The sequence below is a fragment of the Trachinotus anak genome, unplaced genomic scaffold (assembly GCF_046630095.1).
Source record: "Trachinotus anak isolate AG129_WGS33_773 ecotype Australia unplaced genomic scaffold, CSIRO_AGI_Tana_v1 ptg000034l, whole genome shotgun sequence".
NCBI classification, from domain to species: Eukaryota; Metazoa; Chordata; class Actinopteri; order Carangiformes; family Carangidae; genus Trachinotus; species Trachinotus anak.
The window spans coordinates 6,130,322-6,157,774 of record NW_027273885.1 but is presented as its reverse complement, the minus strand read 5'-3'; the positions used below and the strand labels follow the sequence as shown (position 1 = coordinate 6,157,774).

At 44.2% G+C, this 27,453-nt stretch overlaps 1 protein-coding gene across 1 annotated transcript in view; it reads left to right on the top strand.

Annotated features, from left to right (window-relative positions):
• The window catches only part of clmpb (CXADR like membrane protein b), a 61,345-nt gene that overhangs the window by 21,171 nt on the left and 12,721 nt on the right, over positions 1-27,453 (top strand). Inside the window, exon 2 of the mRNA XM_071471685.1 lies at positions 27,183-27,334. Within this exon, the coding sequence (XP_071327786.1) occupies positions 27,183-27,334 (152 nt within the window). The remainder of the gene's footprint in view (positions 1-27,182; positions 27,335-27,453) is intronic.

Below are 27,453 nucleotides of genomic sequence, written 5' to 3'. Positions count from 1 at the left end.
GGAAGAGTCTGAAGCAGGGAAGAGGGAACTTTAGCTGAACTCCAGTTTCTGGAAAAATCCCATGGCTGCACCCACCATGATTGAGGCTTAAATTAATTATTACGGAGCATTTCATTAGAGAGAGAGAGAAAAAAAAGTATATGCTAGGGGCAGCTTAATCGCAGCCCATTTCCTTGCTTTATTGCTTGCTGAATGACTGTTTGTGATGATGAAGCCATGCTGGTAGTGGCCAATGTGGGAGCCGATCCTTATCACTTGAGTTCTCATGGCTTTGCCAAATGGAGCTCTTGGTGGCAATTTGGGAGCTACAGCACAGGAAGCTGAAGGAGGTAGTACAACACACTGATGATAGAGGGCCTTAATGGCTTTAAGTGTGAAACCTTGTCTCCCCACATGTCCTTATGGGCTATTGGAGTTTATGTTAATTAGCTTGTTTAACACCGCGGCTGGCCTCTTTTGGTCTGTCTAATATGTTCTTCTTTGAATCCTGCTGCCTGGAAATGATCACAGGTACTTTCATCAGGGATGAGTATGAGTTTGGTTTTTTAAAGAACAGCATTAGTTGATACACCAGACCCTGTGGATTTCCTCTCTTCTGGTGGGCCTAGAAGGCTTTTGTTAACCTTTTCCCTTCAAGTAAGTCTAGGTGCATCTGTTCAGGACCCTGGCTATCCAACTAAATCAGTGTCTGCTTTGATACTCTGCCTGTCCCTACAAATTATCTCTTGCCTCACCCTGGGAGCTGGAGCGCAATGATCCATTTGAGCAAGAGAGACACCTCCCCCATTACTCTCAGATGGAGCTTGGCGCCCCTCACACTGCCACACTGGTCGTAGACAGGGCGTAGTGGAACTGGTTTGTGTGGAAGGTGTGGGGCGTTTAAGCGCATTAATCTGTCCTAAATGGGTAAATTTGAGCAGCCCTACCTGCATCCTAATCAGACAAGACACCATGTACAAAAGCTCAATTTACAAAAGCCATTGCATCCCCAGCATGTCTTGAAAAATTAGCTAGGCAAATAGAGAACGACAGCGAAGCCTAAGACCCAGACATGACTGATTATAAGATGATTTAGTGAGTGAAAGCGGTTTTGACTCACTGAGAGAGCCATTGAAGACAAGCCTCGGAGGGTAACAGAGTGCGGTTTATGCTGTTTCATCCTAGTCTATCTCAGAGGAAGAGGAAGGAGGAGCGGAGTCTGCACAGCTCGAGGTGTGCGCTGTTACTTACTGAGAGGACAGGCAGAGATCAGAACTCTGGGCAATAAAACACCATTTCTTACAGTATCTCTCCACTGATTTCTTTGTTTCCTGTCCTGTTTTCAGTCACTCAATTTGTCAAATGTAATTTCTGCTGTCGAACAGTTAAGAAAACAGGGTCTGCAAAATGGATAAAGCAAAGAGGAAGCTACATTAGGCCCCTGGAGGTGCACCAGATCAACCTTTGCATATTTGACACAGTTAGCATTTATTTCTCTGGAAGCTACCGAGTCTGACACCTCGGCTCCACCTCATCTGCATAGCTGCTAATTTACTTATCACAATAAAGCTGCGAACAATCCAGGAGGAAATGAGAATCTCTCAGTGACAGCCAGTGTAAATCGTCTGGCATGCAATCAACATGTTTTTATTTGTAACTCCTTTTTTTTTCTTTCATTTTTATAATAAAGATGTTTCCCATCAGTGTTAATCACTTAATCTTGGTAGAGCTGAATTTTTCAGTTGTGTGTGGAATTAGCAATTCAGATGTACTTCAACTTCAACACAGTATGTTAGAAATCTGCTGCGTATATTAAGTTGCTAATTAAAACAATGAAAGAAATCACAGTTCTGTAGGCAGCTCATTACATAAGTAAACTCCTTCATACTGAGCTGTGGGTAGATTCCATTTTGTTAGAAAAAAAAGGCCTGTGAGTGTGTAACTTTGGAGGAGCTTGTGGAAGCCCTGTTGGATTCACTACATGAGAGGCCAGGGGGGATGGAGGAATCTGGTTTCTCATTCGCTGCTGGCCTGGGATAGGTTGGATGGGTTGGATACCAGATGTCTGTGGACATGCAAGGAATAAGGCAGGGCTGGCTCTTGCAGAATGCTGCAAAATATGAAAAAGCTTGGCGCAGTCAAGCAGCTCTCAGTATGCTCGTGTGCAACCTAGGCTTAGTCCCAGATCTTTCCTTCCCCAGCTTCAGTCCCAACCCCAACCCAGAGACATTTGTTTCTCATGATGTCATATATGTAACCAATTCACTTCTTCTTCCTGTTCTTTTTTCTGCTATTTCTTTTTTCTTTCTGCTTTTCTAATGCTGTGACCCCCCTACACATACACATACCCTAAGGTGTGATATTACTTCATTACAAGAGTATGATATTGTTCTAACACGCTTTTACAAAATAAACAACCTTATCTGAATTCCGGAAATAGAAAGAGGAAGGCTAATCAAGGTAATTAGCAATCACCGTCTTGACTGCAGCTCTTCTCACTTCTTGCTGTATTGGCATCTGGTGGATCTTTGCAATCATCTGAGCCGAGGTTCCCACGTGATCCTGATTGGCTCTTCTTTCTCAAAGTGCAGAATCAACTATATTACAGGTTTAACCAATAGTAGTTTAACTGCCAGCAATTGATCCAATGAAGAAGATAGATTGAATGAAGGTATGTGTCCACTGGCCACATTCGTCTTGCTAATATGTCTGGTCTCAAGGTTGTTAGTCCTCTTGGCCTGTGGTTATTTCATCCGGGGCTTTATGGTGCAGTATTTTGCTAACTTATCACTATCATGCCTGAGGGGTCAACCAGGGGGCTTGATCTGTGACCTTACAGGTTTCCACAGCCATGCTTCGACCACCCCTCCACCTATCCCTTGGATGAATGATGGCCTGTTAGCGTCACAGGGAGCGCCCATGCGTCCCTGAAGCTGATTAAAACCCAGGTTGATGGGCGTTATTTACTGCATGGCCCATGTGTGTGTGTGTGTGTGTGTGTGTGCACATGTTATGTGTTCTGTTTACGTGTGCATGTGTCTCAAGGACTCCAGCAGATTCCTGGCCACATAACGCCCACCCCCAGGAATGAGAAATGAGAAAGGGTGGGGGTTTAGGACAAGATGGCTGTCATTTCTTTCTGCTGGACGTGACACCTCTTTAGCCTTGGCGAATAGCTGGTTGAAGGTTGTGAAGGTTGAAGGCTGCTGACATGCGCTCAGACCATGATATGCCAGAACATGTCGTGTTTGTGTGTGCGTCTGGGTGTTCATGGTGGTTTTGTGTGACCTATTAGCACATGCTGCCTGTGTTTGTACGTGCATGTGCACGTGCGTGTATATGTGTGCACCTTAGACGACATTGCAGCTGATGGGTTGTCACTGATAGTGGCCCCACCATGAAACGAAGGTCACAGTACTCTCTGGGTTTCATCTGGCCCTCTCATAGGAGTACCTCTGTAGCTGTCAGCTAATGAGACAGTGGAGGGGAGTGAGGGAAACAGAGGATAGATAAAAGCTCTGAGAGAGAGGAAGAGAGAGAGGGAGATGGTGTGTTAATGAGAGGGTAGAGATGACGAACAGAAAAGAAAGGAGAGAAGGAAACTAGAGAGGAGAGAATATGGAGTCAAGAGGTGGACAAAGCAAAAGGCGAGGGAGAGGAGAATGAGCACAAAAAGGGGAAAACAAGAAAGCAGGAAATAAACTGCAACAGCAGAAAGGGGGACATCAGATAGAGACAGAGTTGCACTCATGGGAAAACAGCAGAAAATGGGGACAGTGTGGAGAGTGGCGAAGAAAATTAAAAGCAAAACTCTGCTTCAGCTCAAGCAAGCCATAAAATGTAGTAGCACAGAGCAGCAGAGAGCTGTTGCAGACACAGTATGGGAGTGGCCTCCTGCAGTCTGCCATGCACCACGCCTTCCTGCTGGGAGCATCCTACCCTGTCTCCTTTACATCCCCCTCTTGTCTTCTTGTCTTTTTGTCTGTATCTCACTTCTCACTGTCCTTCTGTTTTGCTCCCTTTTTTTTTACTTCTTTTTTTTTGTTTCCCCTCATTCCTTCAGAGGGAGCTCCCAGAGAGCACCCTGAGGCCACCGTACTCAGGAATGATGGATTGGGTCGAGGTTGCGTGGAAGAGGAGGGGGTTGTGGAGCACTGCAGTGTAGCATGACTGATGGGAACATGCATTATTTTCCTGGAGGGCTCAGCCAGCGAGGGCCAGAACGTGGTATATGGCTGGCGCTCTACAAGGGCCTGCTGCACAGACGAAGGGGCACTTTTTTAATGGTCATTCTGTAACCCTGAATCATGACCTGCTATTCCTATCAGTGTGTATTTTCTCATGGCAGTGACAGAGGGAGGATATTGGCAGATGCTCAAGCCGCACTACAACACCGGCTCCTTGATGGTTTGCCGACCAACCCTTGTTCTCCTCCACAGACTTCAGAGCTGTTAGCGTGTCCGTAAAGGGCTGAGACACTATCCAGTGACTCACCTCCACCATGGGACATCTTTCCACGCCCACTTGCCTCACTGTCATACATCATACATATGCATTACTTGGGCCGCCACCTACTGTAGACTCTCCCTTTTTTTTTTCCGTCTCCAGGGTGAGCGCATAAGGTGGAGTCTTTTACAAAATGGCCATAAACATCCACCCAGTTACTCCTACAGTGCTTTTAAGTCAGGTCATAATGTTTTAACTGAAAATCAATATTCTGGACTGTGAATTTCCTGTGACTTGCTAAAAAAAAAAAAAAAAAACATTTGTGCCCCTTCCATTACACTGTGCCTGTCGTACTGTGCATATGTACTGTAGCCTCGGCCCTGCTCATTCATTTATAATGAGTCGGTTATGACTCCCCTGAGTCATGCTGGAGACTAGAGTCTTATTGTTCAGTCAACCAGAACCTCCTGTAGGAGCAGGAAAGGCAGGGATGTGCCACCATACAGAGTTTGTAACACAAGAGCGGAGAAACGCTGCTGTGATATTAGCATCACTGGTAGAAGGGGGCTCAAAATAAGGCCCCTGTTTGGCACGCAGCGTTTGGTTCTAATTGTAGATTTATCAGCACAGAGCAGAAAAGCATCAAAAGCAAAACTCCAGCTGTGGTGTTTTTCAAGTGTTTTAGAATAAGTGCCGCTTACGATGACCCATTTCATGAAGCCTGAATGTGAAAACTAAGCCAAAAGAAAAAGAAATTAGCCATGGTTATCAATGTGTGGATTTACTAGAACATACAGAATTTAAAAATTAACAGTGCACGTCCTTGGTACAGTTATTTTCTTTCAACATACTCATACATGACACCATTTCCTCATTCTGCCTCCCTATAGATGATTGATTTATACATCTCCAAGGAAGAGCTTTTAAATTCCTATCATCCCATGCCGTCTCATAGCTTCCTAGTTTGATGTTCAAGTCATTAAGGTATAAATTCATAATGAATTTTAAGTACTAAAGGAATCTCTCTAGTGTCTTGTCCTGCACTTCCACAGGCGATGAGCAGAATTTCTTGGTGATCATTGCGTGTAGTACATGTACATTTTACTGTCAAATTTATGCGGCATGACTTAATGTAACGTACAGGCAAAGCAGTCGGTTTTGAGTGAGTATTTACTGTGCATCCTCACATGCTTTTCCTCCAGTCATATCCTTATAGGTCTGTCCTTCATGCTATAACCTTTGAACTGGTGACCAGAAAATCAGGGGAAACCAGGCCTCAGACTTTTAACAATCCTTTCCTACCACAGAGAGCTTTTTTGCTTTTGGACCATATATAGAACATTTTGTATGTGAGGAAATAAGAAAACTTGTATTTCATAGGAAGAATTTAATTTGCAATTCTATGTCAAGCCAAGCAACTGTCTTACTTGCTTTCCAATTTAAAAAACAGTGTTCCATATAAGTGCGTCATATAAAAAGGAATTTCTGTGGATAATTGAGAGAGATTAGAGTTGTGATAATATTATCCAACTGTGGAAGACTGAGAAACTCAGCCAAGTAGGGTGGCAATTATTCAGACAGGAAATAGTTATAATAATAGTGGCAATAATAGTCATAATAATCACAGTGGTGATAACCTAGATACAGTCTGCCTGCGTCGAATTCACTCTGGAGAAAGTTCAGCAGTTCCAAGCCAGTGGTATCAGATTTAACGCCGTTTGAGCACAGTCACCACAAAAACGTAACCTCCATAAATGTGTTGTCATTCAGTAGGTTTGTTAAATGTGCGCTGAGCCTCCACACGTAAGTATCCTGTTTGTCGGTCAGCAGCTGTCGCACATTATTTTAACCTTTATTACTGCTTATGAGTATCAGCGGACACATTGTTGAAAAAACAATAATGTATTTATCATTGTGCATCAAAGTTTCTTTGGCTTGAGGACCCAGTTTTTATTGCCTACTCTCCAAATATCTGGAATTTATGTCTCAGCTGCTGTTAAAGACGCAATGTATTTGTTCAGCTGCAAAGAAATGTGGGTACCCATATTAAAAACTTAGAGTAAACAAGCCCAGGATTGCATCTTGAGGACCTGCATCTACCTTCTCAGACAAACTAGTCGGATCATACTGATCTATGAATGTCTACCTGAGACTGGTAAGATTTCCCTCTGGTTTCAAACTGGTGAATTTTGCTGTCTGCCCCAGAGAAGAGTTTTGAGGATGACATGCTTATCCATCTGCTTAAAAGCGCCATTGTTTTGGATTAACTTGAGCTAGTGCATTACTTTGGCATTTTACTTCTCAGGTAGGCCCTGTCAGGGTCAATGTCACTCATACATCCTCCACTACTTTAATCTTTTTTGGTGTTTTGATATTGCTTGGATGCATTTTGCAAATTGTTTAAGTTCAAGGTTTCATCATTAATTATTTTAACAATGCACCAAGTCTCCTTGCTGCCCAGTCTTACACTATAACCAATGTCTGTAAAATTCAGTTGTATTACCTTGCATTATCCTGTGCTTTATCCAATTAGCTCTAGATGCAAAACAAGTGTCAGCCTATCTTATGTTACATGTCAGCAGACGGTGCTCGTCTGTAAAAGGATGACTCCATATTTATAATGAAGACAGGGCTTAGTGTTGAATTAACTTAGCTGTTGAGAAGTCGATGGCACATACTGTTCTACACACTGCTGTCACAGTCCAACCATCTCCACTCGGCTTGGATCTTGTGGGACTCTCTCAGGTATTTTGGAGTCTGGGAACAGCGGCTTTGTGAGGGGAAGAGGCTGGTGCCAAGTGACTAAAACCTAAACACTGTGAGAGCACACTTCATCCCCTCTGTCTCCTGCCTTGTGTTCCCTCGTTCTTTCATCTGCCCCTTCCTCTGTCTCTGCTCTCCTTCTGTCAGATTCCTGCTCTGCCTCCTTTTCCATGTCCCTCTCTCTTCTTCTCCTCCACTCCCTCTTTCATTCTCTCCAGTTTCTCTCTGCCCCTGCTTTTTATCTGTGTTTCTCCATCTTTCTCTCCCTATCTTTCCCTTCCCTCCATCCCCCCTCCTCTCCTGCTGTGAACCAGTGGGGCTGCAGAGAACATGGAGCCTGAGGACTGAATGTCAGGAAGTCAGCTCCCATGAAAGGCAATGGGTCGCCACCATGCCTGTATAAGGCCAGATGACTGGCCAGTGATGTGTGTGTTAGTCTGAGTGTTCATATGTGTGTGTGTGTGTGTGTGTGTTTATGGGCGTTTGAGTAAATTTACTTACTGCTTACTGTGTGCTCTAGTGCGCAAACAAGAGTTTTGGGGTCTGAATGAGTATGCGTGGCTACGAGCACTCGCTTTAGTATATGTCATGTCAGTGTGTGTGTGTGTGTGTGTGTGTGTGTGTGTGTGAATGAATCTTTGTGTGACTGCAGCCCAGCAGCAGGCTGACGTGTGCCATTCAGCCAGAGGGACCAAAGGGGTTCTGCTCTCTCTCAGCTAATCCAAACAAAGCTCAGGCTGAGCCAGAATGAGAAATGTCTGCACTGTTGGTCATAGACGCAAAGGGTCAACCAGGACGAGTGTGGAGGGCGTGGGTTAGTGTATTTGTTTCTGTGTGTGTGTGTGTGTGTGTGTGTGTGTGTTTTGACCATGCATTTGCCTGGATTTGTGGCTGTGCATGCTCTCGTGTATGTGAGTGTGTCTGTCATGCAGCTCAGTATTCTCTCTGCATACTTGAGTCGCAGTGCTGTGTTAGCTTGCAGGAGCCTTTTGGTGGGCGGGCTATTCTTATCCCCAGACTTACCTGATTGCCATGTATAGTCACAGAGAGATGATAAATTCACCCTTGCTGGAACACATTCAGTCTGCACCAGAATCATACACAAGGGAGTTAAAGAAAAAAAAAAAAAACCTCCACATACACACACACACACACACACACACACACACGGGCACATACACCACTGCAACACTATTTCTCTCAATATCTATGTGTTCTTGCTTCATGTGTTTATCCATTTTCTTCTTGTGTTTATCTGAGTCTAAGTGCTTCCTCCGGTTCTGTATACAAAAACAACTCATTTTATTTCCTGAAAGTGGAAACCTCATATGAAGTTCTTTTCTTTTTCCCTGTTCCAGTAACATTTGCACAACCCATTCCCATTTGGCTCTTTCCTCAGATTTCTGTTGAATTTCAAAACTCCAACCACTGACAGTGAATCTGCAGTTTCCTCAGGGCGACTTGTGGTGAAATACAGTTGAGGTTTGGAAACTCGACTCCTTGCCTCAGCCAGGAGGATCATTAAGGCGCTTGTCATCGACGGGGCTTTGCATGTCATGAGTTTTCCAATGAGCTAAGGGGTCACAGTGAGCTCACATGAGGTTTGCACTCGTGGCCAATTCACTGTGAAGATCACACAGCACAGTGCACCTTTGTCGTGAACTTAATAATGTTAACAAGAGAGAGATTTGAACGTTTACCTCACCATACAGACGAGCAATTTCGTTGAAGAAACGTGACGCATTCCTTAAGACAACACAGGCCAGACCAAGCCCAGCTGGAAAATTCTAGGGAGTGGAAATACTAACCTTGAATCACGGTGTCTGAACACTGTCATAGCCACTCGGCTCTGAGGACTTCCCATGTATGTGAGCGAACAATAGGACCTCACTTCACTGCAGTGTGCCTGAAGCACTGCTGTGGTCAAGAGGCTATTGTGAGGCCAGTAGTCTGGCACAAGTGGAGACACCCATCACACACATTAGTGTCACTGTGCTCAAATGGGAGAAAGAGGTTGGCGAGGAGTTTGGTGCGTGATGTGATATGTGTGTGCTTGTGTGTGTCTACGCACACAATCAGAGTACGGCAGCAAAACAAAAGAGACGGAATAAATATCCCATTTTGATCCAATTTTACGTCTTGGATATTTTTGGATGTTTTATGGATGAATTCAGTCTCCGTTGAAACCCTTTGAGCAGAATGGATGTAATGATGGATACTATAGGTGTCACCGGGTGATTTCTTTGTGGCCTTTAATGTCAACGGTGCTCTTCTCAGCTTTGCTGGGCTGTAAATGTGTGTGCGTGTGAGAAAGAGTGAGAGAGCATAAGAATGAATATGTATTTGTGTATGTGTGTGTGTGTGTGTGTGTGTTAGTGTGTCCCTGGAACCCATCGGTCATAGACTTTAGAGCAGCTGTGAATGGTTTGACCTCTCACCTATGAATATTTTACTCCCAGGGCACTCCTGCTACAGACAGATATTTTTTTTTTCTTGACTGCATAACCAATTAAAAGCGTAATATGCATTATGATCTCTTTTTACTTATATGATATTATTTGGATTACACCACTGAAGTGCGATGGGTCTGTAGGTGTAAAACTGTACATCAGTTTTCCTGCTGTTTTTGTATGTTTGATGATAATAAACATTTCCCCGCATTAAAAACTAAACTTTTACTTTCAGTACTCCTTCCTTCACACTTCATCGTGTAGAATTCCTGGCAGTAATGAAACAATGCAGCAGTGGAGCAGTCCATTTACAATGGGTATCGGTCCATTTGCAGTGGCACATGTTCAAACACTTTAAGTATTTGGCACACTGCAGGCCTGGTGCACTGTAGCATAGCTTTGTCCCAAAAGTGGAACTAGTTTGAGTACAATGAAACCACAGACGCTTTATGTAAATTGGCTCCTATCCATCCATAGCTCCCAGCCACAAGCAACACTGCGACTTCACAAGCAGGCCAATTAAAAGCCAGTGACATTCAGGTGTGGGAGACAGAGTGACATTAAAACTAATTCCTGCTAAAACCCAGTGACATTACAGCAACAGTCGGCCAACTAGAGCACAGGCATTCACTGACCATCTTTAATCTGCTACATTCTTACAGAATGTAGCACTGTGTAGGGAAATTGCCAGTGGGAACTCAATAGCAAAGAGCAGCCCTTCAAATGTCATTAGGCATTTTTCTCCGAGCTTTTAGCAGTTGAGATGATCTACGTATACTGTACAGGGGGAGTGGGGGGATTGAGGAGGAGGGACACGGCCTCCTTCTGTCCGTGATCAGAATCTAAATCACCTTTATTGCTAAGGATATTAACATGTTAGTTGCATTTGTGATGCATCACTTTATGCATACAGAATGTAGACCTGCACCTGCTTATGTTACTTAAAGATATGCATGGTGCATATGAGCACAGGGAATTGCACATTGTTACTGTAGTGACAAGAATACATTAGATGTGCGGAGTGGATGTGTGAAAAGAAGGGGAGCCCCCACCCCCACCCCCCACCCCACCCCACCCATTCTGCTGTGCTATCCTTGCTCTCGTGCTCAGGCAGATGTTATTCCCACCCCCCCTCCCTTTGCATTAGTGTGGGATAGGAGCAAGGCCGCATTAAAGGACATCTCAGGGACGAAGGACATTGGGGCTTGAAGGTCGTACCAGGGAGTCGATTGCACATTGCTTAGGGCAGCATTACTCTCTCACGTGCGCGTGCACACCTATGTTTACAAATCTGCAAGGTATGCACAATGTAAGTAGTAAGAATGAAAGTGCGTGTACTATGCCTGTGTGTGCTTGCATGAATGTATAATTGGGTATGCACGCTCCATCCAGTGAGTATATGGGGAGGGAAGAGGAAATTCTGGCTATATGCCGGATGCGTGTTTGCTCTCAAAGACCTCGCTTGGGGCTAAACTCTTCTGCTCATTAAAGCATACAGGAGTAGACTTTTTCCCCATCACTCTGGAAGAGGGCACCTTAATCAGCATACGATGCAGCCGTGATCCCACTGCTTACTCACCAAATGAACATCTGCATGAACAACTCCAGCAGATATTACTCTCATATGTGCACAGACCAGATGATTATGCAGGTGCGCTCGTACACACTCCGCATGCATGTACACACACATGTGCACGCCACGGTGACAGATCTCAGGTGGAACAAAATCCTCGGTCTCTCTGACTGACCTGCTCGAGTATCCCTCCATTAGCCTGGCTTCTCATGTGGAGCCACAAGTGTCACGTCGCATCACTGGAAGGCACCACTAATAGAAATATTAATATGGGGAAGATGAGAGAAAAGAGCTTTTTTTTCACCCCCTCTCTTTCCTTTTCCCCTCAGCAAACAGATTAGTACCTAATCCACCAGGGATAAGGGGAGATAAATTGTTCCTGATTGGCTGCATTGGGATAAATAAACACATGTCTGCTGCAAATGGATCTGCAAAAGGCAATTTTTATTAAGTCTTTTCGTCTCATTTCTAGCCTTAAAATCATACTTTATTCAGAATAATTGAATTCTGCCAGCGGGATGACATCGCTTGTTCTCCAGCAGAGTTTCCCTTATTTCAGGAGCTTCCTCAATACATGTTGAGATAAAAGCACAATAAGAGAGACTGAGCTCCATATTTTAAGAAAACTTGTTTTTGAAACAAATTAATTTACTTAATAAAAGTTCCTTAACTTGTACAACATTAAATGACTTTTAACATGGATCTTTAACTCTTTGTCTGAGCATGTTAATAGGCTCCAACAGCTCTGGTTGGAGCCCAGTTTGACTGCCCAGGGATTTGTTTGATATTTCTTGTCGTATAAGCTTTTTTGTGGTCTTGCTTTTAACAGGGCTGCATCGTTGCCTTGATCTCAGCTGTGGTGTTTCTTCTCAAACCCTGATACCTCTTCAGATGGAATTAGTGGTTAGGGATGTACCGGGCCAGCATGTGGCACATCGGAGCAAAGCTGAGATGTCTGAACAGTTTCTTCCTCTGAACTCATGGGACAACATTGTCAGCCATGCATGGCACAGGCATTAAATACTCTCGGCTGAGCAGGCGCCATGCAGGGGCAAAAAGCTGGCTTTTACGGCAATGGCTGTTTGTATGTCTGTGTCTGTGTGTGTGTGTGTGTGTGTGTGTGTGTGTGTGTGTGTGTGTGCGCACGCTCTCCTTGAGTTCTGATGTACAGCAAGGCTGAGAGATAAGAGAGAGATGTAAGATAGATTATGATGGCAGGGGATAGGACAGTGGAGCTGGTGGTGGTAGTAACCTCTCCCTTTGGTCTCCCGTCCTCCACCATTTCCCATGTGAGAGCAGACGCGTGGGGATGGAGACTGGGTTTTGAGATGTCTGTGTGGTGTAATTCAGTCTGAGGAGACGCTGCTCGGCCAGTGGCACATGTCCTGTTGAGCAGGGCATCACACACAGAGGGACACGTTGTCTTTTTTAACACTCTTCCTCAAAGTCTTCCAGTGTAGCCGGAGGGATTTGCACTTTTCGTTTTATTTAATCATGCATGAAGGTTCTATGCTAATCTTGAATACTGTCAAGTACGATTTGATGTCTACATCTGCTTCTTTTAGCCCCAGCATAACAGAGTTTCTCACAATTTATCTCAGGGACAACCTAGTACATCATTAGAGGAGTTCCACCACTATAGATAAGGCGAAGTGCTTATCTCAACAGTCTTTATTAAGGAAGTTTTTTGAGAACATGTCCACCTGCCTGCTGACCAGAAGTTTAAACCTGTAACTTCCTAAAACAAGAAAATCAGAGTGGCTTAAGAAAACGTTGGACTGTTTGTAAGTCACCTGACGTTACCCAGACACACAAGACAGGACCTGCAGTTTCCTCCTGGCTCTCTGCATCACTCCGCAAGGTAATAATAGCTTTGCCTGCATACCCATGCAACATTCACGTTGCCTATAGGCTTTCTCCTGACATAAACATACATTTATCAGATGTCAAGTGTCAGCATGCTGGAATATGCAACACATGCACACACAAGCACACACCCGCTGAAAAGAAAAAATACTATTAATACCATAATAATAATGTTAACATTCAAAATTTGGGATAATGGCTTTCATTATTATAACATCCGTCAGCACAAGAGAGAAGGAGGCAGATGTAAGGAGAGAAAATAGTTTGAAATACAGCAAAGCTTCACTTTTTTATTTATTTGTAGTGTGGGTTAAAAATGGAGGAGAAAGTGCAGGATGAAACAATTGCCTCCCTGTGTGAGCAGAACATTCTCAATGGCGCACCACATAAACCTTTCACTGGTCAGAGGCTGTTTTTAACCTTTGTGTGGGATCCAAAATGCCAAAGAGCCAAACATCTTTCATTAATCTCAAGACAAAAGCTCCTGCATCAGCACAACCTGCAGAGTGCCGGCAAAGTGAGAATCATTTCCCAAACTTTTAGAGAAACAAAATTCACCACCAGGCCGGTGCTGCTCCCACCTGTGTTCTGGTACACTGCCTGCACCGTTTTCTTCAGCACCTTGGTCTTTTTCTAATCAGCAAGGAAATACTGCCCAAGGACTGATGCATAAGGGACAAAACACTTTGCATGTCTGGCCCTAACTAAGATTCTACATTCTGGTTCCTAAAAATAAATCCATTTATTGCTCCCTGCTGGGTATGCTTTCTCATGCCTAAAAGGAGCACTATGTTGATTATAGCTTTAGCTGCCACACTCTGTAGACTACCCGGGCTTAAGCTCTGCAGCCAAATTTAAATGAAAGGACTATGGGACATGAATCTGCATAATACACACATGGGGAAAAAAAGGAAGCTCGAAGGTAAAGCCTGAGATGAAGTGACTGCTCCTTCTACGAAGCAAAAATTAAAGTCCCCCTGCGCCCCACCCCGACAAAATATCCACCCCGACATCCAGATGCTATAATGTGTTAAATTACTACCTCGACTTAATGGCATATCCTCAGATACACTTCATACACATTCATCCAACAATGTTTAATTCACTTGAAAGTTGAGCACAGGGCATGTTTTCCCATCTCTCCGCTCCCTTTTTCTCCATCTCCCCGTGGCGATGTCACAGGGGATTAAGTCACTGAGGCCGAGGGACTTGTTTATGATTCATCTGGAGGGAGGCTCGAGCCCACGGTAGTACCCACAGGGCAAGCAGCTAGCAGGCTACATCCCCTGCTCCCTCGCTTTCCTGTATGCTAATACAGGACACACAACACTGAAAAGTGTCTCATGGCCCTCATAGAGATGACGTACAGGGGGGGTTCTTGTTGAGTTAGATGACACATTTCAGGATGACGTAAACCTTTATGATGTAAGTCCTGCGTCATGTGCGTCATGTGAAAATTGTATGAAGGTAGGCTGTTTTAGAAACGGAATGAAGCATTAATGAATGGGTGTTTGTCATTTTCTGGCTGGACCACAACAGTATGGCCAGCCCTATAATCATGAGTGTCCCTGACTGACTGCCTGACTGACCATATTTCTACCATTGGTCAGCCAAATGCCACATGTCTCAGTTGGAGTTTCTCCGTTGGTCGTTGCTCTTTCAAAATGATCTGGCTCAGGGCTACAGCTCTTGTTACGGGCAGTCACCCAGCCGCCCTGGTTTCCCGGTTTTTCAGGGGCTGCAAAGTGCAATGTATATGTGAGGGTAGGAGAGAAGCAAATGGGTAAAGAGCTGAAACCAGCTGACACTAGACAGAATATAAATACACAATGATGCCGATTATTTAAAGCACTTCCACAACAGTTTTAAACTACATCCTCAATTTCAAACGTTGACCATACATGGCATATAGTCTTGTATAGTCTTGTTAGATTATCAATAGACTGCCAACCCTGTGGCAATCATTAATCAGAGGTTATAAGTATAATTACTAATTGTTTCCTGTCTGTTTCTACACAGAGGCTCACTATTATGACTTACTTACTTCCTTTTTGGCCATATTGTTTTGCATATTAAAAACACATTTCCTGTATTTAAATCTGTTTATGATAAATTCAAAAATAAGTCAGTGAAAAAAAAAGTACAGATTATGTTTATAACTTTATGAAAAAGTGTTGATATATATATATATATATATATATATATATATATATATATATATATATATATAATTTTATCAACACTTTTTCATAAAGTTATAAACATAATCTGTACTTTTATATATATATATATATATATATATATATATATATATATATATATATAATATTCAAAACCAACCTTTGACACCACCCCAGGCAGATGCAAATACAAAGCACCACTGTAATGTGTGTTGCTTTACTGATGACATTTAAGTCTGCTCCTGTTCAGTCTCAACTAATGGCATGTCAGATTTTTAACAACCTGTTGGACTTGATTAAATGTAACAAGTGTGTGTTGTGGTGAGGCTTGTTTTTAATAAGGCGTCAAACAGTAGGTAAACCACAACCAGTGCTAAAGGTTAGTTCGAAGCACATGTTCAACCACAAAACAAGCTAATCTGGTGCCAGCTTTTTCTATTGTTCCGTTATTACTCGTCTCCTTTGTTTGTGATGAAAAGTGGTTTGTTATTAGTGACAGACTACAGTAGAAGGGTGGTATTCAACATCACTGTGCTGGTGTCATGGGGACTAACATATTACCACAGTTCAGTAGGACTTACTGTCTTCTTTTAATTGCTCTTTTAATTAACTTGTGTCTAGCCTTCGTCTTGTCAGAGGATGCCCGAGCATGCCATTTAGCACAAGGTAATGAGATTAACCTCTCGTTGACCAAGCAAATGTAGATTAGACATTATGGCCAAATGAAATGAGCTGGGCTTTATTTACTCATGTGTACAGGCAGGCGGCAGGCAGGCGAGCCACAACTCTCTCAGCGGTAACATAGCTAAAATGTCAAGGGGATAGAGGGGAGTGTGTTTGGCAACGAGTCAAGAGTGTGGCCTACCAGCTGCATGGGAAGGAAAGAGAAAGCAGCCAGCGCTGGAAAATAGTACGAAATTCTCCCACTATGCCCCGCTATCTCAGGAGAGGCCAGCGCAGACAGTCGATGAAAACAAGCCGCTAATCAGTCAGTCACACTCACACAAGTGTTAAGCTGCATACACAAGCACAGACGCACACCTTCTGCAGCACCGAAACTCCCCCCTCTGTCTCTTTCTCACGCGCTCTTGCTCCACACATTTACTCATAAAGAATGCAAATGACACCCTCTCCCTCCATTTACACACACACACACGCAAACGCATACCATGACATGACCTATGGCGTAACCACTCGCTCATTGGGTGAGCACACTAACTGGTCGAGGCAGGAGGAAACCACACATGGCATGTTTGGCTGTGTTTCACTTCGCTCTTTCCAAGTGAATTGTTGTTGAAAATTTCTAATATTGCCCAACACTGACCATAATGTCTTTGGACGCAAACATGAACATTTTGCCTCAGATATCTTGAAAACAGTCATTTCCTGTAAGTATTCAGGATTTATTCTTGACATGCACACAACAGCCTTAAAAGTGCAATGTTCTTTATGGGTTACATGATACTTTATAGGACCCCCGAGCACATATTCTCAAAGGGAGCATTATTGTAAAGTATTTCTTGGCACCAAATCAGGTCCAACCAGTGTCAAAATAAAAAAAAGGCAAATTAATGTTTCTGTAATTCAAACATGGCTTTTTATCTTAGAAATGAAATGTGTTTTTGTTTCTTGTAATCAGTATTCATTCAGTATCTAACTTCTCTATGATGCTAATAATTCTTGCTCCACAGTTCTTGCAGATTGTCCTCATTTCCTTTGGCATGTCAGTTAGCGGTTTCCACGCCAATGTCCTACTTTAAACATCCTCAGCCGCTGTGCTCTCTTCAAAAAAAAAAAAAAAAAAAAAAAAAAGGAGGTGACAGATTCCTCACTGTTTATAGGCGGAATCAAATTTCTTCCAATTCACCTTTAAATGAGGACTGTGGATTTATTTTATCAGTGGAACTTTAGGAACTGGCTGTGTTTTATCGAGGAAACCTCTCCTGGGACAGTGTGAGCCAACTGCACAGGCTTTAGTTGTGACCTTCGCTCCCATTTCCTCCTCCTCGCCCGGGGTGTCACTGCGAGCAAATGTCCTTCTCTGAGCTCGAATAAGCTGCCTTGGCCCAGCTAGTGCCGCACCTCGTTTTAATCAGGCTTTGGGGAGTGAAATATGGGCCTGGCGAGCAGGCTGTACCCAGGCTCCATTCATCTGGTTTCAATCTTCTCTACGCCCTCGGATGTGGCTGCGTGGGCATTCCTTTTCCAGACACTTGGGGGGTGGGAAGAAGTGGTGCTGAGCAGCACAAAGGGCAGGCCTATTTGTTTGGAGGAGTGTGCCTGTGTGTGTGCTTTTGTATCACTGTTAAGAAGCTGTAACATTCAGACAGGGACTAACTCTGGTTACTTAAAAAAAAGTTACAAAGTGCAAAGGCCTTTATTTGGTGGACCTCTTCAGAAATGGACAAAGGGATGCACTTGAACCACCTAGAACCACATCATTCACACATTCCTTGGCTGACCTTTAACAAGTTATGTGAAGATGTCTTTTGCTTTATTCATCATTGTCAAGATAAATGCATTCCATGTACATTCTGTATGGAAAGGCTGCTTTTGAAATGATACAGCCCAGAGGCACAGAACATAGTGTGTATGCTTGCTCTGTGTGTTTACAGTATGAATATACTGTACTCTAGGTGGGCGCTATGGATGTGTGTGCAGCAGGTAATTAAGGTTAGTATCCTGCATGAAAGGGCTTAGCTAATCATAAGGACAGATGGTAGGTTGCTCCATTAGCTCTCCTAAACGAGCCTAAGTGAGGCCTTTCCTGGAAGCCTTGCAGCCCCTGTTGACCACCCCGGCCATCATGAAGCCACCGCTCTGCCTCTGTTAGCTGCCCCCACCCGTCAACACCTTTCAGTATACAGCTGCCAAAACAGACGTGGCATCTGCTCACCTCTGGGGAAATAGCAGTCATCGACGTGTCCTTCCTAGTCACGCTTCTTGGATGGATAGGTTACCTCTTTGTCCTTTGCTGCAGCAGCAGCAGCAGCTACAGTGTGAGCGGCTCACAGTATCAGTATCATCCTCTTATTTGTGTACAAGCAGTCCCCTGCTTTGTTATTTTCCGCTTAACTGCCCAAGTAAAATGATATGTCAGATGCATACCATAGGACTGGCGACAGCGCTAATATGTCAGTGACGCAGGGCTGGGCGGATGGAGAGAGGGAGTTAGCGTCCCGTCTGTTTTCAATTAACTGATGAAATGTACAACATGGGAGCTGCTCTGTTGTCTTCAGTTCCTTTTTTCCCGTGGATCCAGCGAAGTAAATTATCATCTTTTCTGAGAAAGGCTTCACCGTTTAACCCCAGGTGAACTTGGACTTTAGACACTGACAAATAATCACAGTGACCCTAATAATGGAATTAAATCTGTGTATGCAGAGAGGCAAGAAAGAGGAGAAGAAGAAGAAGAATCAGGGGAGCATCCACAATCCCCACACATTCCCCACTATGAGCTCCCAAAATGTGGTGCTTAAATGTCCTGACTGGGGCTATATACACTGCCTCTGGAGCTGAGCTATAGTGCTACTCCAAATATAGCGTTAGCTCTGGGCTTGTTTCCCCCTCATTCCACTTGCTCGTCACGTGCCAACAAACTTAACCATATAGCCTACTGCGGCTTTTATTGTCTTCCCACAAGTTGTTAAATGCTTCTTTGAAACACCATGGGGGAACTGAATTGCATTTAATAAAAGTCAGGGGTGTAGTACTTTAAAGTGTATGAGGTAGATAGTATTTGAAGTTTTCATCGGCCTCACACTACTGTGAAGCATCCATCATCATGGAGAGCCTGGGCGACGACGATACATTCCACTTCCTGTGGTCATACACCTAGTCAGCTCTATTTTCAACCTAATGGACATAAAAAAAATTGCAGATTGCAGCAAAATGGACTTGGCAGCACAAAAGCTTATTAAGTATTGATCCGCTCAGGTCAGTGCCCATGTCCAGCCACTCCAACAATGTGAGAGGAGTTCGCTCACACACTTGCCAGCCACATTGAGATTAGGCCACATAAATAACCGGGGAAATTGAGGAGCACTTTGTGTCTGGGGGAACAGAAAGCCGTGGTTGCCTGATGTGCGGGGAAAAGCTGCAGGAGAAAAAGGTTGTTTATATGTGCAGTGTGGGCATTATGGCTGTTTATATCAAAGCTGGCCCATCTGTCCAAACTCCAACAGTGCTTAGCTGATATGATATCATGCCACAGCAGTGCCCACCAGGAAAGCTTTAAGTTGATCAGCAGCAGGCAAACCTGTCTTCTACAGTGTTTTAATGAATACAGCTCATCTTGTTTCTCACCGCACCATCTGTCAGCCTCGCAGGGTCAAACAGAGCTCGAACTCAGCAAAGAAGAGCATTCCACTGTGCTGTCCATATTCTGGTGTTTGTACCTACACTGGAGAGCTCTGTGATGAATATTTTCCATCCTTATTCACAAAGCCGCGCCAACAAAAATAACTTAATGCCACACAGACCAAGAGTAAGCTCTGCCCTGGGACAAAGGCTTGTTGAAGAAACGAATGAATAGGAAAAATGCTCTGTGTAGGAATGGAGGTAAAGTTGTCTTTGTGAGGGAAACGAAATTTGATTTCTGTCAAAGCAAATATAATTTTGCTAACTGGATTTGAAGTTGTTTTCTTTTGATAGCCCAAATCGCTGACTTACCGCTTTGAAACCGAGCAGTTGTTTTCTCTTCAGTCTTAGCTCATGGAAATGAGTTTCAGCAAAATGTCCTTGGCAAAAAAGGTGAAAAAAAAGTGTTTAATTCTAGAATGAAGTATTTTTTTTGTGGACACCTTAATACGTCAAAGGACTCACTCTCCTCTATCCTCCATTAAAAAGTGTTTTCTCAGGGGGGGACAGCAGGTTTATTCAAGGCTTTGTGCATGTGCTCCGGGGAGGATGTGCCCTTTACACACACACACTCAGCTTCAGTGATAAGTTTCTGCGAGATGTTAACTCTCTGTCGTCTTTGCTGCATGCTTCCTCCGTAGTCTCAGATTTGGAGACGCTCATGCAGAACAAAGAGAGTGCACACACACGCTGGTTTGTTTAAGCTTTGCCAGATGTTGGGAGGATCCCTTGCTGCAGCATAATGGAGAGGTCACTGTCCAAGCCCCATTTAACTGAAGCGTGTTATCTGGTGCAAAACAGACCATTCGACATTTGGACCTTGTTCATTCTCAGCACATTAAAGGGAGGAAAAATGTCTTGAATGGTGTTTTTTGAAGCCAAATCTAACTCCGTAAACGGTTTAACACCACACAAGCTTCTGGAGATTATTCTGCAAGTCAGGCTGAAGTCTCTAAGATGCATTGCTGTAATTAACATTTTAAACGGGGACCATCCTTTCCAAAGTGATGAATTGGTTTTTAATTAAAAAAGAAAAGAAAAAACTTCCAGCCAATGACAATCATTGTTTTTGGGTTTTTTTTGGTTTTTTTTGTGCAAGAGGCTGGAGTACGTCTAAGTCTTCCGCTTGTCACCCTTTCCACTTGATCACATGTTTGAGCTGTGGTTTTTACAAAAGGCACACAAAGGGTGGAAAAAAGTAAATGGCAGATTGCTCACACTAATGTGCAGTGTCTTTCTTTTTCAAAGCACTGTAAATATGTACTGTGCTTCTTCTTGTAAAGAGAACCAAAACCCAGAATAGTAAACATGAACAAGGATGGTGGAAGCCAGCAGACATGCAGGTTGGCGAGAGTGTTGCATGGGAACGACAGACCAAAGTGTACCTCTTCATGAGAAGCTCTGTGCTCTTTGGACCATGTCGAGCTAAAACCAGAAGATTTATGGAGCAGCTGAAGCATCTTGGACAACTACACTCATGAGTGGGGGTGATGCCACCAGATGCGGTGTTGATAAGATGTGCAGTATAGCACTGTAAGCAGGTTTCACTGACTTACCCTCCCTCTGGGCATGGTGTAATTAGCTTTTTCCCTCCATCTCCTCCCAACTTCCTCATTTTGCCAAGGGAAAATGTGGAATACTTTGGGGGAATTAAAAGTGCTTGTCGTGAAACTAATTTCGGATCTATTTTGGTGATCTGTCAGTGGGATGGCATCCCTATCGCTCTGCATGAGAGCAATGACAAAGCAATGAAAGGGAGGCTAATAAAGGCAATAAGAGCACCATGAGGTGCACATTTACCACAGGGCCTTACATTATTCAGACCTCAGTGGTATTTCATCTCTCTTTTCCCATTCCCATTGGCCCTCCCTCTCTTTTCCCATTTGCCTACCCCCTCCAGGTTCAAGGGATTATCGTGGGAATGATTTCCTTCGATCTTTTCCTCCTCAAACCCACTCATTACTGCTCCAGTCACAGTTCTCTGAAGCCTCGTCAGAGGTTAACATGAACAAGAAGACCCGCACTTCTAGAAATTTCCCTCTTAACCGTATTCCTCTTGTGGCCCTCCTAATGCTACAAATAATTGAAGTATAAATGGAAACATTTTCATCATTACTTCATGATTACTTCACTGTGTATGCTTAATGGTTAGGTGGCTAACCTGTAGTAGTGTGGCTGTGTTAGCTGTGATGTGTTCTGAATATAATCTTTTTTTATGATTTCAGCTGTGTCTGGCTGGTGTCATTCGTCAACACATGATACGATGTCAGTAAAAACTCACTGGCTGTCAGTAGGATGTGATACCTTCCTGGAGGGGACACAAAAATGACAAGTTGTGGTGACAAATGACAAGTTGTGGTGAGATACTATACCTTCAGCCAGCGTGGCATGAAAATAGCGACAACTAATGAAAGAATTATTCAGGAAGCACTTGTAAGATATTGCTAATTAGCAGTTAGGTCTTATTTGTTCCTCACTCCTTGGTAATTCCTTGGTAATGACTCTATGTACCTTACTGTAAAGTGTTACCTCAAAAGCTCTGTGTCAGCAGAAGGGAGCGCCGGTCGCTGGGTGTGAGGCGAGGAGGATTATGGGACTTTATCCCTTCAAAGAGCCAGCCTCCAGTCAGGGAAAAAAAACAGCCCCTTTGATTTTCACAGGACCAACATATTCATGAGTTGGACCTTGAAACTACAAGGAGACTGGTGTAGTGTGCCATATGCAAAACATGTGTTTTAATGGGGCATGATAACTTGCTACATTGAAAGAGACTTGCCCCTTAAGAAGCTGTAATTAAAACAGGGAGTTGTGGCTGTAAGAATAAAGGGCTCTCTCCCAGAGCAGGCATGGGGGTTGTTTTTTCGTAGGCGCTCAGTTTGCACGAACACCTGGAGGCAGCCTCTTGTCGCCTGAGACATCTGAAGCTTTCATGGCGTTTCAGGCCCAGTCTCTCTCCAAATCCTCAAAGACGTCAGGAGAGAGGAGGAGATGTAACCTATCTGTGAATCTCTGTGCCACACTGGTGGTATTTCTAAGATATATGTTTGGCATTTGAATTCAGCCAATTCAGGTCATACAAGAGCGATGTACTATTGGTGGGAGCAGACACAGCCTTTTAAACAGCAGCACACGCTGAGCTGTGAGTATTTCACTATTGTCTCATCAGCCCAATGCTCCTCACAAGTCAGCTAAAAGCTAGCTTTATGTCAGCAATAAGAATGGAGGAACTGTATTTGTACTTGCCATGTCAGATTTTGGTAGTTGCATGCATGAAGTCCTATATTGTGGAGAATTTGTATGGAGCACAAACATTTCTCTTCCTCCTATTCTTGATAAACATGGAGTTGACAGAAGATAAAACAGTTCTCATGCAGATTGGCAGCGGTGTGAGATGATTGTTACTTTTTGCCTGCTGCAGCGAGGCTGTACACGTTACTCAATTGAGTCGTATGCCTGATGACAGCTGTAATCCAAATCATAGGTTTGAGTGCTGAGATGCTGATTTACTGTCTGCAAAAGATAGTCCCTTGTATTTCTGTTATGCAGAAAGGCAGTAGTGGAAGCGTCTCTGTGACAGAGCGTGTGATCCCCATAAAGCATACATCATGCACAGCAGCGGTCACACATGCACATAAAATGAAGCGGGGAACACATGTATTCAATACAGGAAAAAGCAGCATGAATGCACACAACAGGAAATTGTGAGCATAAATAAAACAGTGATACCTCCGCTCTTTATCTCCTTTTGTGCCTTTGTTAACCTGGGTCTAAAACCACCTTTGTGATGGTATAATCCTTCCTCCACATCACTGACTTACAGTTAGTGCTCAAAATAAGGCATTGCACCATCCCTCCACCCCTCCTTCAACCCATTTTTCTCTGCTCTTTCACTCTCCCCTCTATATCTCTTTGCCCCCCCCCCCCCCCCCCCCGATGTGCTATGTTTGAGTACCAGAGGTCATAAGCTTTGGACGTGGCCCCAGCCAGGCCGATGTGCTGACTGAGGGGATATGGGGCTTGACTTTGGGCAGTGTGAAAGATCCAGGCCTGCCTTGTTTGTCTGTCTGTCCGTCTCACTGGCCACACTATAATAAGATTGCAGGGCTCTGTAAGGCGGATTTACTGGAGCACAACTCCCCCTAGGGCCTTTTCATAGAAATTGGTTCCTCCATATTTCACCCTAGCCTCTCACTCTCTCTCTTTGTCAAATGTGTCTATCCGTCTCTCTCACACACTCACTCTCTCTTTCTAAACCTCTGGTGTTAGCTCCCACTTTCTTTTGTTAATTATAATATGCTTCTTCCCTTTCTTTCTGTGGGTTGAACCTAAACACAAATGGAAGCATGACGCTGAGCCAAACCGAGCTGAGAAAAGCAGATACAATGGAGGGGAAAGAGGGATGGAGGATCTGGCCTGGGATATGGTGCAAGCTACAATATCACAAGCCCTCTCCACATTTATCTCTCCCTCAAGATGGACATGTTTATTTAGATGGCCTTTCTACGTCCTTATGGAATCTCATAAAGACATGTGAATGCTCACACAGCACCGTGAGATTAAAGCTAACATGTTACACGGTTTTTATTGTTTGTAAGTCACCTTAATGTAAATTGAAAGCCAAGGTCAGGAGCCCAAACGTGACTGACAATACAATTTTTTCACACTCTGTCTGCAAAGCTGCCACCGAGTTGTGTCTCATAATTGACGTTGACACAAATTTTGGGGTCTTGCAGTCCAACTGTCCCAGCTGTGCACACGGTGAATGAGGCCAATCCAAATGCGAGTGCACACTGAGATCAAGGCGAGCTTATTTTGGGAGCACTGTGTCATCCATTCCACAGCACAAAAGCCCCTCTGCAAGACCATTAATAAGTGGAAAAGTGAGGAGCAGCGATTGTATGCCAACCAAAAGAACCCCCTGTGATTTGTCTGCCAACTCTCTCTGGCAAAAATCAAGACAATTTTCTTTCCATCACAGATACAGCATGTTTGTAATCTTTTTTTTTTTTTTGGGGTGAAATACAAACAATTTATGGCACTCAAAGCCTCTGTGTTGGTCCATGAAGGACACTTTTGACACCAGCAGTGCTGGAGTTTCTGAGTTGACCCCAGACATTGTTTGAAGGTCAATTTAAGGTCAACTAATAGAAAGTCAACTACTTTGTGTGGGAAAAGATTGCAATGCCCTGCTTTCTGCGGTCACCCTGGCCCTATCTATCTATCCCACATGCGAATTCTTCCATTTACAGAGCCTGCGGTTGAAGCGGTGGGCAGTTAAGGATGAGGTGGGAGGTGAGAAAGGAAGCGGGGATTTCTTATCAGGCCTGCTACACAGTGCCTGGTTCAGCCCTGGGCTGCTGATGGGTGTGGGAGCGCTGATTACAGAGGTTAGCCTGTGGAGCAGAGGGGAGACACTGGGCACAGGTCTCCCAGCAGACCCCTATACCACCATCAAGCATTAACTTGCACCATTGGGTCACAAGGTTTAACCATTCTTCCTCTTCAATAATCTTTATACTGCAAAGCTCTCTCTCTCTCTCTCTCTCTCTCTCTCTCTCTCTCTCTCTCCCTCCCTCTCCCTTCTCTGACATCCAAACTAATATCGGCAGGGAGCCCACAAGATGAATGGCCCTGCAAATGCTGCATTAAAAAGTCATAAACTGGGATACCTTCAGGGTCCAGGAGCTCCTCTGTATGGAGGGGTGGCCCTTATTTTTCTGCTGACTAATGATTTGAACCGAGCAGGTGGTCCAACAGAGCAGACGGACCTCAGCAATCCGTCCTGTCAGCCCTGCGCTTCCAAAGGGGCATACAAACACTCCAACCATGAAGTGCCCTCTCTGTCTCTTTCTCTGTCCAACTGGTGGACGCAGATTGGAGTAGCCTGGAGTTCAAGTTTGTAGTCCTAGGCTCAGAAAGTATAGACAGAGCTTTGAGAAAACTTGAAGATCTGCTGAAATCCACCAGATGATGTCATCTGTGAGGGTGAAGCTCTGGTGGAAGAAGCGGTCTACGTGAGGCTACTCTCTGCCTCTGCGTCCTGTGTTAGCACTGACTCATTGTTTTCACAGCACAGAGCTGACATTTTCATTGGCCCAGAGATCACTTGTGGGACTGGGTGTTGGCTCCTGCGAGGGTGGACAAGTGAACAAGTGGACAGGCGCCCACCGAGTGCTGATGCATTCACAGACCACATTTGATCTCTTGTGGAACAACTAACAGCATGTGATTGCGTCTGCAGAGCACCAAGGCATTCTTTCAGTGACCAGCTCTGGGCTGAATCACTCCACCTCAGACATGGCATCTGTGAATGTACATGGTTGTTGTTCAAATACAGTATGTGTCCCACACCAGAATCTTTATTTATTTTGTGCAATCAGGGGAAATGTTTAACCTCCGAGCACGTATTGAGAAGCATGACAATGAAAAGGACATGTAACAATATTTACACAGCTGTACATTCCTGCATGATTCCAAATGAGCATCTGTCAGACCGGATAACTTTATTTTAAGCTCTCAGGATCCCCTGGTGCTATTGGCTCGTTTGGCAATTAAATTAAAGGCAGGTAGTTAAGTTAAATGTTGTAGAGCCAAAAATATCTGTCGCATTTGAGTGTGTAAGCTCAGCAGAGCTCTGCAGCATTGTACAGTGTTTCTACCAGGTGGAGGGAGTCGAGTATCTCAGCAGTGCACCACCTTAACTACACACACACACACACACACACACAAACACTCACAAACCATCCATAGCTTCAGCTTCCAGCAAACCCCCTGTGACGCCTCTGGCTAATTCCCCTCAAGCCCGCCGGGCTGTCCAGCATCCTCCAATAAATTAGCCTTGCTGCTCCCCCACTGAGACACAGGCCCTGACAGTCTGGCTGGTGCCCAAAGTCACTCGCTTGTGCACACACATAATAATTGCTACTTTTTACCGCAGTCCGACTTCTTCACTGAGTAGATTGTGCATTTTTGTTTGTTTGCTCTGTGTCATTATGATTGCATGATTTGCTTGTAATAGTTGTGGAAGGTGTTCCATCTCACACTTGTTTCCATTTTGTTTTCTTAAAATTGGCCAGAGTTGGTCTAGAAAATGTGAGTAAATTAACTGAATGATTGTATCACTTCAGTCTTACAGCAGAATTATCGATGTGCAGCTCCTCAACACTCAAAAGCTCTGCAGCTTCCCTTTCCCAGGCGACAACTCCCCAAAGCTGTTGCTGTGAATAAGAATATGCTCTTTGACTGCCCTTGTCAAAAGGGGTTAACACAAAGATCACCATGATACTTCTCTCTCTGACCTCGTATACCAAACTCTATTCCCTGTGAAAAGAATCCCCACTCTGTCTCTCTTCAATGTCTGGCTGTGACATATCTCAGCATCTGTCAGATAGTGATTGGGATTCTGGGTCATATCTCTCCCTGTGTCTTCCGTCTCAGTTTCTGCAGCATCCGCCTCTTCCTCTTGTCTCAAGTTTGGATCTAGCTAGTGTCCCCATCTGACATCTCTCTACCTCTTCTTCTCCCTTTTTTCCCCCCACTCCCCATCTCTCTCTTCCTCTCCCTCAGTTCTTTTCAGCCTGCTCTCAGTGGGTGCCCAGACGGAGATGAAGAAGGTCGTTGGGGACAACGCCACCTTACCATGTCACCACCAGTTCCCGTCATCCAACTCTCTTGACATTGAGTGGCTACTGCAGAAACCAAACTCCAAACAGAGAGTGGTGAGATAAGATTATTTTGCTTTCACTGTATCATGGCTGCAATTACAATGACTTATTGTTTCTTTGCTTATTAGGACATACTTAAGCTGTGAAGGGTCTGTTTTCTTTCATTTAGCTAG